An 11,323-nucleotide genomic window follows, 5' to 3' on the forward strand; every position below is an offset into this window, starting at 1 on the left:
TAGGGCATCCAAGATAAGAGTAGTCATAGAGGATCGATATTCTTTGAGGACTGAGAATCCAAGATAAGAATAGTCCTGATGGAACACACCTTGAGAACCCGGGTGGGGTATGTTCTTGTGGAGAGATAGAGTTGTTAGTCAAGGCCTTGCTATATGACAATGCTGGTTGATATGATGCTATATAGATGGGTTCCAATCCAATTCTTCTTATGAGAAATTCTTCAGATTGAGAATGACCAAGTACCATTATGAATACCTCCCTAGTTAAGAGGGAGCTTTAAAAAGTGTAACTAGGTTCGGTCTTCATAATGACATGTAATTGTGATTTTATTGAAAAGATGTAAAGAAGAAAAATAAAATTATTGTAATGCTTGCATCATGGGTTTCGTGAGCAAGAGATTTTATTTTTAGTTAAGGATCCCATTGTGAGCTCTTAGGGATTTTGTCATCTAGTCATAAAGTCTAAAGAGTAATTGTCATGTATTGAAGGCATGTTACATATTGTAAAAGGTCAAAATTGTTTTGTAAGTCACCCTCCAAGACCTTGTCACTAGTACTCACTCAAGTCGGCCTACAAAGAAAGGACGATTCGAGAAAGATGAAGTCAACCTACCCTTGTGATCATGTCGGCCTAGCTGTCATGGACAAACACGTTAAATTATGGTATGTTCTTATGCTTAGAGCAGTTTACTTATTTTTCTTCTTATTAGCCACAGATTAGCATTCACATATACATTAAGTAAAGTGCAGATAGAACATTAAATGATCAACAGAAAACAAGCCAAGAGAAGAGACACAAGATGTGGCGGCGAGCCAGGGGCAAACCCCAATGCGGAGAAACCCTTTGATCAAATTTTCTTTTATCTTCAATAGTTCAGTAGAGAGAAATAGTACAAAATCTGAATTCTGTAATTTTATATCAGCAGCAGCAAACCCTAGATCAACAAAGTCAAACTTGGTCAAACTAGCTGAAAATTGAAATTGACCTCTAAAATACTTGGTCAATTTCCGGTCAACTTGTCCTCGAATAGCTTGAAGAAACAACCCTTGAACAACCTCAAAAGTTCAGTCAATTTGCAGATTTCTGAAGTCAACTGCAGCCCTAAACTAGGGTAGTCAATACCGGTCAAACTAGAGGTTAGATCACCTCGATTTTCGTGCCAAAAATTGCAGCCTGCCTAGAAGAGGCAACCACACCCAATCCGCACTTCTGGAAGGTCAACGCTTGGTCAACGTTGGTCAAAGAGATGACCTGCTGCCCTAGCGTCCTTCTTTCTGCGTCTTCTTTGCCCTAGGACGTTTTCCTTTCAACTACACGTGTGAGAGAGAGAGAGGCTCCTTTTATGTGTAGGAGAGAGACAGAAGATGAGTGAATTGAATTGTCCAAATGAGGAGAATGCTCCTTGTATTTATATGCAAACATTGAGGTTGAATAGACATGACTGTTGGGCTTCTGAGCCTCCATAAGTTTGCTGGCCGACCTTGACAATTTGTCCATAATCAAAATAACTTCATATCTCGATAAATACTTATTGGAATCAGATGATCTTTAGATCATTCCTACACCTCTTGATGAGAGGAATTGAGGAAAAATATCAGAAGCCATAAATAAGGTGATCCACATGGAGTTTGGCCCTAGTTGCCAATTTTAACACTCCTTCTCAACTAGGGAGAACTTCATCTGCAATCCGTCAGACCGTCACTGCTATCCATCCATCAAATGCACTATCCTGTACAACTTGACCCCACTCTGCTCTTCTCTGCTTTGCACTGCTTGAACTAGGAAGAGGAAAAAATGATCGAGGACGTATCATACCATCCTCCACTGACCCAAAGTCAGTTTCAGAGTGTGAACCACTCTCATTGATCCCAGATCAATGGAGGTCATCCTAGCATAGGGAGTATGGTAGATATAGTGATGCGTCCATCGATAGTACTACTATGGTCCCTATCCTTATTTCCCTGCTCATTGATCAGATGAGAGGTACTTCCCATGAGTCCCAGACTGCATGGGTAGGATGCCTCGACAGGAGAACTAATCGTTTTGTCCACAGGAGAACGAATCATCCTGTCCAGTGGATGCCACGAAGAACTAATCATCCTGGCCTACAAGAGAACTAATCATCCTTCTCCACAGTCGCCACGAAGAACGAATCATCCTGGCCCACAGGAGAACTAATCATCCTGTTCCACAGTCGCCACGGGGTGTCACAGGGGAAGGTTGGACCTTTACCCTGTTCATAGTGCACCACCAGGGGATGGTGAGTCGCCCTATGGTCACATGTAGCTCCAAGAAGTACCTCACGCCCCCCTGGAGCTCCAAGAGCTCAATGCATCATACTTGACCCTCATAAGAGGGTCTCTGAACGACACCAATTCGTTCCCGGAAAGTCCGGAATTTGACCTTTCCTAGGGGCTTTGTCAAAATGTCGGCGACCTGTTCATCTGTATCGATATGTTGGAGCCTTATTGCTCCTCACTGCACCATATCTCAAATATAGTGGTACCTGATATCAATATGCTTGGAGCGATCATGAAATACAGGATTATCTAATAAACGGATCCTGCTCTAGTTGTCACACAAAATCATGGTGTTATCCAATGTAAATCCAAACAACTCATTGAAGAGCTTTCGCAACCAGACTGCCTCATAGGAGGCCATGCTAGTAGCAATGTACTCTGCCTTGGCGGTGCTCAAAGTCATCAACTTCTGCTTCTTGCTCATCCAGGATATCGAGGCAGATCCCAAAGAGAAACAACACCCGGAAGTGCTCTTTCAGTCCGCCACACTGCCTGCCCAATCAACATCAGTATACCCAAGTAGTCTCACATCTCCAGTAGTGTATCTCAACCCATGAGTGATTGTGCCACGAAGATATCTCAACATATTCTTGGCACCAATCCAATGTGAGTGGTGAGGCTCAACCATATGTTGACTCAATGTGTTGATTGCAAAGCATATATCCGGATGGGAGTTCACCAAGAACATTAATGCTTCGACGAGTTGATGATACTCGGTAGTATTACATAAAATAGGTTCGGCAACATTACCGCTTAACTTCTTGAAGTCAAGCTCGATCGAGGTAGTTATGGGCTTGCAGTCCACCATGCCGAATCTCTCCAATATCTTCACCACATATTTTCCTTGAGATAGGAAAATATCCCTTGGTTTCTGCCAGACTTCCAGTCCTAGGAAATAGTACATAAGTCCTAGGTCTTTCATCTCGAACTCAGAAGCCAGCTCCCTCTTACATTCGTGAATGAGAGGGTCTGCACCTGTTAGAAAGAGGTCGTCAACATATAGCACCAATATGAGAGGCTTGTCATCTATAACCTTAAAGTAAATGTTAGGATCGGCTTCACTCCTAGTGAATCCCAGCGTCATCAAGTAGCTATCGATCCTCTCATAGCATGCTCGGGGTGCTTGCTTTAGCCCATAAAGGGCCTTCTTCAACTTGCGCATATGATATTCTCGATCATAAATCTCAAATCCTTCGGGTTGCTCCACATAGACCTCCTCTTTGATCAAACCATGTTAGAACGTAGTCTTGACATCCATCTGATGTAGGTTCCATCCTTGTGAAGCAGGAAGGGCTATGATTGAGCGGATGGTGGTATATTGGGCAACAGGTGCAAATATCTCGTCATAGTCTATACCTTCCTTTTGGGAGAAGCCACGAGTGACAAAACGAGCCTTATACTTTTCCGCACTTCCATCAACTGCATGCTTTATCTTGTAAAGCCATTTTGAAGTGACAACTGCTTTGTCCCGGGGTCTGGGGACCACATCCCAAACATCATTTTTCATAATGCACTCATATTCCTCGGTCATAACATCCTTCCATACTTGATGCTTGACGGCATCTGTGAATGACAAAGGCTCATTTTGGATGATCGTGCTCATGATGGTCAGGTATCCCTGATACCTGTTCGGCTTCTTACTTTCACGGAAGGTTCCTCGGGGTGCAATGTGTCCTTAAGCATCATCAAGTGTCCCCCTAAGCCATGAAGGCCTCTTCCTAGAAGAGGAAGGCTCTTGCGAAGGAGGATCTATAGGATCCATAGGTTCTTCCACATCGGGCATCGTCTCGTCTTCCTTCTCCTTCGGTTCCCTAGTGTCAGCTTCTTTAGATCCCCTTAAAGTAGGAAGATTGTCTACTTTGCTAAGAGCCATATCTTCGTCAAAGGTTACATCATGACTAATCTCAACTTCCCTTTGACCAGCTACATATATTCTATAGCCCTTAGTATTTTTGCTATAGCCTACGAAGATTCCTTTCTTTCTAGATGCACCCAATTTATTCCTTTTCTCTTTCAGCACATGAAAATATACAAGGCTTCCAAAAATTCTAAAATGAGATACGTCAGGTTTCTTACCGGTGAACATTTCTTCGGGAGCCTTGGAACCCAATGCTTGATGAGCGCATCAGTTTTGTACATATATGGCGGTATTTGCAGCTTCGGCCCATAGAAACTTCAGAAGTCTTTGATCATGGAGCATAGCACGGACAACTTCCACAATTGTATGATTCTTCCTTTCCGCCACACCATTCTGCTCAGGGGTATATGGTGTAGTAGTCTCCCTTTTAATGCCAGCCTCTTTACAAAAGTCATGAAACTCATTGGATTCATCCTCAGTCCCATTATCAGTCCTTAAGGTCTTGTTCTTCTTTTTGGTTTGATTCTCGATCAAGGCTTTGAAATGTCAAAACCAGGAGAACACTTCATCCTTATTTTTCAAGAAGTATATCCAAGTCTTGCGAGAATAATCATCTGTAAAATTGAGGTAATATAAATATCCTCCCAAGGAGTTCACAGGCATCATATCGGATATGTCTGAGTGAACCAATTGCAATATATCAGAGGTCTTGCTTTGGCTTGAGGGGAATGGTCCCCTTTTGAGCTTTCCTTCGGCACATCTTGGACATACACCTTCTTGCTCTAATCTGAACTCGGGCATCTCGGTCACCATTTTTCTTACATCGGGTAGAGCTTTATAATGAAGGTGAGCAAACCTCCGATGCCATAGTTCGGACTGAAGAGATGTGTCACAAGACATGACACCCAACGGACTTCCTCCAACTTGATATAATGAATCAACTCGAAACCTAAGAGTAAAAGCATCTTTAAGGTTCTTTTTCCATACATGTACCTTGCCATCGCTGAAAGCCACCTTGTAGCGTTTGTCTTCCATTGCCGAAATGGACACCAAGTACTTTTTGAGAATAGGTACATATAATACATCTTGTCAGTGAATGGTATTACCCTGATTCAATTGAAGAGTGACATTTCCTACGCCTTTCATGGGATATTTTGAATTATCTCCAAGAACAATTTCCCGGTTGGTTTCCTTCTCTATTAGATTATAGAGAGCTTCTTTGTAACCAGTGAAGTGCCTTGAGGCACCACTATCAATAAGCCAATTTCCCAGTGAGTCCGGGGGAGCAGTAGTAGACAGAGTAGCTGGTAGATAATATTCATCTTGCTTATTGTTAACAGTTTTAGATTCATACCTGGAATTTCTTGCCTTCTTGAATGGTTGTCCTCTTCCTTGATTTCCAACACTTATTTTACCTCTACCATTTGACCTACCTTTCCTTTGATTTCCTTGAGAGGGATTTTGATCGTCGTCCCGGTGTGAGTCCCTTTTATTAGAGCACTCCCTTGCATAGTGACCCGTTTTATTGCAATTGTAACATCATCCTTTTCTTCCACCTTTAGGTCCAGTTTTTCCTTTGAATTTAGCCCCGGAATTGTTTCTTCTTTTAGTATGAGAAGAAAAGGCAGAGGGATGACCTTTAAGTATGGGCATTTCTTGCTCTTCCATCCTCATTTCTTCTTGAATGCATCTGGCCATTAATTCCTCAAATCCAGGAATTACGTTATTGTTGAGAAGAGTAGTCCTAAATATATACCATTCAGATGGCAGTCCTCCAAGTGTTGTGAGTGTCATTTCCCTGTTAGGAATTACTTCCCCAATAGATAGGAGATCGTTCTTGATCTCGGTGATCCTTAAGAAATATGCTTGCATACTCTCATCTTTTCTCTTCTTAATTTCCTTCAGCTTATTTCTAAGAAACAAGACTTGATTTGCATCATTGACTATAAATAAACTCACTAGTCTACTGTAGATTTCCTTTGAGGTGTTCAGCTCTGAAACATAGGCCACCAAGCGCTTGTTGATAGAGTCCCGGATGATCTTCCTTGCTTTGACTTCTCCCTTGGTCCATTTGTTCCTAGCAATAGTGGATGCATTTGATGGAGGCTCAACAATTTCGCCTCTCACACGGTCCGACACTTCCTGTTCTTCTAATGTTTGATCGAGAGACATCTTCCATCCGTGATAGTTAGACTTCTCATAGAGTTTGTCTTCAGTAGGGAAGTGTGTTGAGGACCCCATGATTTCTTTAAGATAGCCTTGCCAACCTTCTCTTCGGTGATTGCTCTTGCTTGGGCTTTGTCTTCACCTCAGCTGGGATACCATGTTAAATTATTGTATGTTCTTATGCTTAGAGCAGTTTACTTATTTTTCTTCTTATTAGACACAGATTAGCAATCACACATACATTAAGTAAAGTGCAGATAGAACATTAAATGATCAACAGAAAACAAGCCAAGACAAGAGAAACAAGATGGCTAGCCAGGGACAAACCCCAATGTGGAGAAACCCTTTGATCAAATCTTCTTTTATCTTCAATAGTTTAGCAGAGAGAAATAGTACACAATCTGAATTTTGTGATTTTATATCAGCAGCAGCAAACCCTAGATCAGCAAAGTCAAACTAGCTGTGACCGCAAAAATACTTGGTCAATTTCCGGTCAACTTGTCCACGAACAGCCTGAAGAAATAGCCCTTGAACAGCCCCAAAAGTTCAGTCATTTTGCAGATTTTTGAAGTAGATTGCAGCCCTAAACTAGGGCAGTCAATACTGGTCAAATCAGAGGTCAGATCACCTCGATTTTCATGCCAAAAATTGCGGCCTGCCTAGGAGAGGCAACCACACCCAATCCGCACTTTTGGAAGGTCAACGCTGGTCAAAGAGATGACCCGCTGCCCCAGCATCCTTTTTGCGTCTTCTTTGCCCTAGGACGCCTTTCTTTCAGCCACACGTGTGTGAGAGAGAGAGGCTCCTTTTATGTGTAGGAGAGAGAGAGAAGATGAGTGAATTGAATTGTCCAAATGAGGAGAATGCTCCTTGTATTTGTATGCAAATGTTGAGGTTGAATAGACATGACTGTTGGGCTTCTGAGCCTACATAAGTTTGCTGGCCGACCTTGACAATTTATCCATAATCAAAATAAATTCATATCTCCATAAATACTTATCGGAATCGGATGCTCTTTAGATCAATCCTGCACCTCTTGATGAGAGGAATCTAGGAAAAATATCAGAAGCCATAAATAAGGTGATCCACATGGAGTTTGGCCCTAGTTGCCAATTTTAACAAAACGACTATATATAGCAGTGCTCGGCCTCATTTGGAGGACATCAATTCGATGAAGCAAGTCTCTAATATCAAGTGCGCAAATGATCTTAGAAAGAGCCTTAAAGCTAGTGAAGAAAGAAGAAAGGATAGCGAAGGAGAGTGTCATCGTTGTGGACTATTTTTGGGCTAGTTTACCCTCTCACATGCGAGTATTACAGGTCCGAAGTTGGCGAAGGAAGCCGAGTAAGAGAGAAAAGAGTTTCCCTCAAGGAGGAGACTATTCAAGAGGCAAAACTGAACTAGGGTTTCTGTTGTGAAGAAAAAGGTATTGCAGACCTACAAGAAGAGGCTGAAATTCTGAAGGAAGCCGAGAAGAGGAAGAGGAAGAGCAGCGTTGATCTAAGGGTGAAGAGGAGACCTATGACTTGGTCTTGGAAGGGCTCTAATGTCAAGGGTTTTTGTCATGGTCTTGGTATTCGTCAATTGAAGGTTCTATAAGAAGCATTTGTTTGGGTTTTCCTCTCAAAGAGTGAGAGGTTTTGACCTTGGTTGACAGCCTATACACTGTGTCTCTTGTCTCTTTATTGTTCATGAATTGGTAATTGTTTTGATGAAAAGAACACAATAATAACTCAAGAAGAGAGGATCATAATCAAGAAGTAAAAAGACTATCACAAGCAATTATCACAAGTAGAGAAATCACCTATCTATTGATGCCCTAGATTTCTCAATAGTTATCGATATAGGTCAAATATGAAAGGGATCTTATTTGATGTGCTGGATGGATCTTGTAGTGTAATAATAAAAAAGTTAATAGAATTGGGAAGGAACAAGTAAAAACACTTAGATTCTATTCATGTGTGTATATATGTGTTTTTCAAAAGAGCGTCTCCATAGGAAACCTTAACAGGCATATGAAGAGGCATTCTACAACTGACTGTCCTATACATATATTTTACTCTTCATAGAGAAACTTTCCATGTTATACTTCTCCTTGCCACCTATAAAATATGTCACTATTGTTTGAAGAGTATTCGAAGAACATGATCACTTCGAGGACAAGGAAATTTCTTCAACTTGGAAAGGTATTTATTTGGTGCAAACGCGTCCTATGTTCATTCTTTTGGCCTAAATCCATCCTTGTGTAATAATTTTGTGTGTAAATAAGTTCGATATTAAATACATTGTGTTTGGTTTTGGTGAAATGAACCCATTTATATGGCTGAAGCCTGAAATTATTGCAGTGCATCAAGGTTCATTGTCATGAGTACTTAGGCATAGATTAGATTTAAATTATGAAGATCTGCATCTTACCCTAGATGATAGAAATGATGTTAGGATTTATTTCTGGATTCTTTAAATGATATCTGAATGGAGGCTTCTGTGAGTAGAGTTATTAAGAGATTTGTCTTCCGGATCTATCAGATAAATGTTCAAATTGCTGACGTGTTTCGAACCATCTAATTTGGTGCATCATCAGGATGAATAGATGTTTGATGCTTTTGAAAACAAATGTTAATTCTTATTACCTAATATTAAGTGGAATTATTTCCTTTCAGCTATATTTCCAACTTCTCGAGTGTTATTTTAAATTCTTTTATGTTTTGTGGTTTTAGCATATATATTTCTATTTATATGTGCTTTTACTTATTATGCCTTAATATTGATTGGATTTTTTTCTTTTCTTTTTTCTTTCAGTTATATTTTCAACTTCAAGAATGCTATTTTCAATTTCTTTAATGTTTTATGGTTCATCTACATTTCTATTCATATATGCTGTATACCATCGACATTGTATCCATTTTTTTCTAAAGCTTTTCCTTATCCATATCCGTATTCTTGCAACTTAGGTCAATAGTTAAACTCAGTATTTTATTATGAAGTTAGCTGAGTGATCTGGATACTATTCAATGTTGCCTCTTTAGTTTTAGATTGACTGCAGAACATCAGATACAGAATGAAGGTTCAAATGACCAGTCCCATTTCAATGGAAATTTGAAATTTTCTTGGGCTAGGTCTGTAGTGATTTAAATTATTTTCTAACCAAAACTAAACAGGATCAACAGTTCAAAACACATCACTCACACACACACAATGACCTTCTAACTTCAACATTATGGGTGGACCTAACTGTTCCTGAGAATTGGATTCTCCATCACTTTTAGAGCTGATTTATAATGGTTCCTTTTCTAGAGCAAAAATATCGTTTTTATGGATGACTTTTTGCATTGTATAGAGGGGGAAGCATGATATCTTAGACAACTGGTGGCATGGTTTTGCAGGGAGTATTGTTGAAAGCAAATGGTAAGGTTGGTGATGCAGAACGCATGTTTATTCAAGTGAGCTTACCTGTCTTTCCTCCCCCTTTCATCTAAAAAAGGATTTAATGAATATGTATTATACAGTCATTCAATGTTATTCTTCCTTTTGTGTGATGTGGTTTCAACTGTATTTCATGGTATTCGTCCCCTTGTATCAAATTAAAGTAGTGCTTTGTAATATTTTACAACTTTCTCAGGCAAAATATCTCGCACCACCAAAAGGCAAAGCTCTTGTTGATAGTTATTCAGGTCAATAAGCTCTCAACTCGAATGCCATTACCTCTGGTTGTCTAATCCAATTTGCAATATACATCTGCAACAAGGAGTCAAGGACAATTCAAAAGGGTATGTGCATGATCAGAATCTTATGCTGAACCATCTTCCTTTCAAAACACATTTTTAATGCAAATAGGCTTTCATATATGTGCAACATCAATTTAGAGAACTCCCTTCTTGATTCTAAAGATTCAATAAAAGAGACCTTGTTCACTATTTTGCTGTTTGACTTTCTGCAAATTCCAGCTGCTATTAAGGACACATGCTTGAAAATTATTTAGGCATTATGTAAAACTAAGCAAGCTGATTTTGACTGCCAAGATAGCTGCCTTCACTTTTACTTTGCAAAGTTGCAAACCTTTTCTTAGAATTCATAGATGTTCTATAAGAACCTTCGGACCACCCCTTTCAGTAACTCTTATGTAAATTGATACAAAAACTCTGCAGTTTTTAGCTGAGAGACCTTATTAGGGGATGTAAACTATCAAAAACCACATTCTAGCAGAAGGAAATTAGTTTAGATCAATTCTTACTCCTGGATAAAATACACAATTCATAGCTTAATTATGCTGTATGAAATGCCCAACTGATAAATTTATACCCATTTTTCAGGCGTTGAAGCTCTAGCTTGAGGCAATAGTTTCGGGGGACATTAGCAAACCCTACAAAGATTTATTGAAGAGCTCTGCAGTTTGTCACAACAGAACCAATCACAAGTCCAATCAATTTATGTACTAACATTTTACTAGGAACCATTAAAGAATATGTTATTCAAAGAATATCCCCATGGTTTGTTTTCAGTTGTCATGTATATTGTTTAAGTATGCATTGGTTCTCCAATTACTTTCTTGTTATACAAGCATTACTTTATGCCAACGTAAAATCAGTGGCTAATGCTGCCATTTGGCTATTTTTTCAAATATATTTTGAAAACACTTATCAGTTGAAATGAATATTGATTTCAATTTTTACAAAATTAATAAAATGGCAAAGTTTGTTTGTTTGTTTGTTTGTTTTTTTAATAAATCTATAATAAGAAATTTGTATTTTCTAGAAAGTTTCACCAAATTTGAGGAAACATATTCCGTGCACTTTATTATTTTGGTAATGTTATTGTATTGCAAATGATGCCAACCTGCACTCAATTAAACATTTTTTCATGCTATTTTCTATGAGGAAATTACCTAGCACAGGTGCTTTTCCCTGTTGGCAATGTAACTAGTTTCGATATTCATAATTGATATTGTACTCATTTCAATATGTATATCTTATGTCACAAACAAAAGAAGAAAGAAAAGTC

The 11,323-nt window shown here is 39.4% G+C and overlaps 1 protein-coding gene across 2 annotated transcripts in view; it reads left to right on the forward strand.

Moving 5' to 3' along the window:
• LOC149172520 (uncharacterized) overlaps positions 1-11,028 on the forward strand; it is a 399,406-nt gene extending 388,378 nt beyond the window's left edge. For both annotated transcript variants that reach the window (XM_089427737.1, XM_089427736.1), the window contains 3 exons: positions 9,709-9,765; positions 9,945-10,092; positions 10,636-11,028. In XM_089427737.1, the coding sequence (XP_089283863.1) occupies positions 9,709-9,765; positions 9,945-10,004 (117 nt within the window). In that variant the 3' untranslated portion in view covers positions 10,005-10,092; positions 10,636-11,028. The remainder of the gene's footprint in view (positions 1-9,708; positions 9,766-9,944; positions 10,093-10,635) is intronic.
• The last annotated feature ends 295 nt before the right edge of the window (positions 11,029-11,323 follow it).

Source organism: Pinus tabuliformis, chromosome 4_2 (genome assembly GCF_031772625.1).
Source record: "Pinus tabuliformis cultivar Carrire ecotype Pingquan chromosome 4_2, CPIR1, whole genome shotgun sequence".
Lineage (NCBI taxonomy): Eukaryota > Viridiplantae > Streptophyta > Pinopsida > Pinales > Pinaceae > Pinus > Pinus tabuliformis.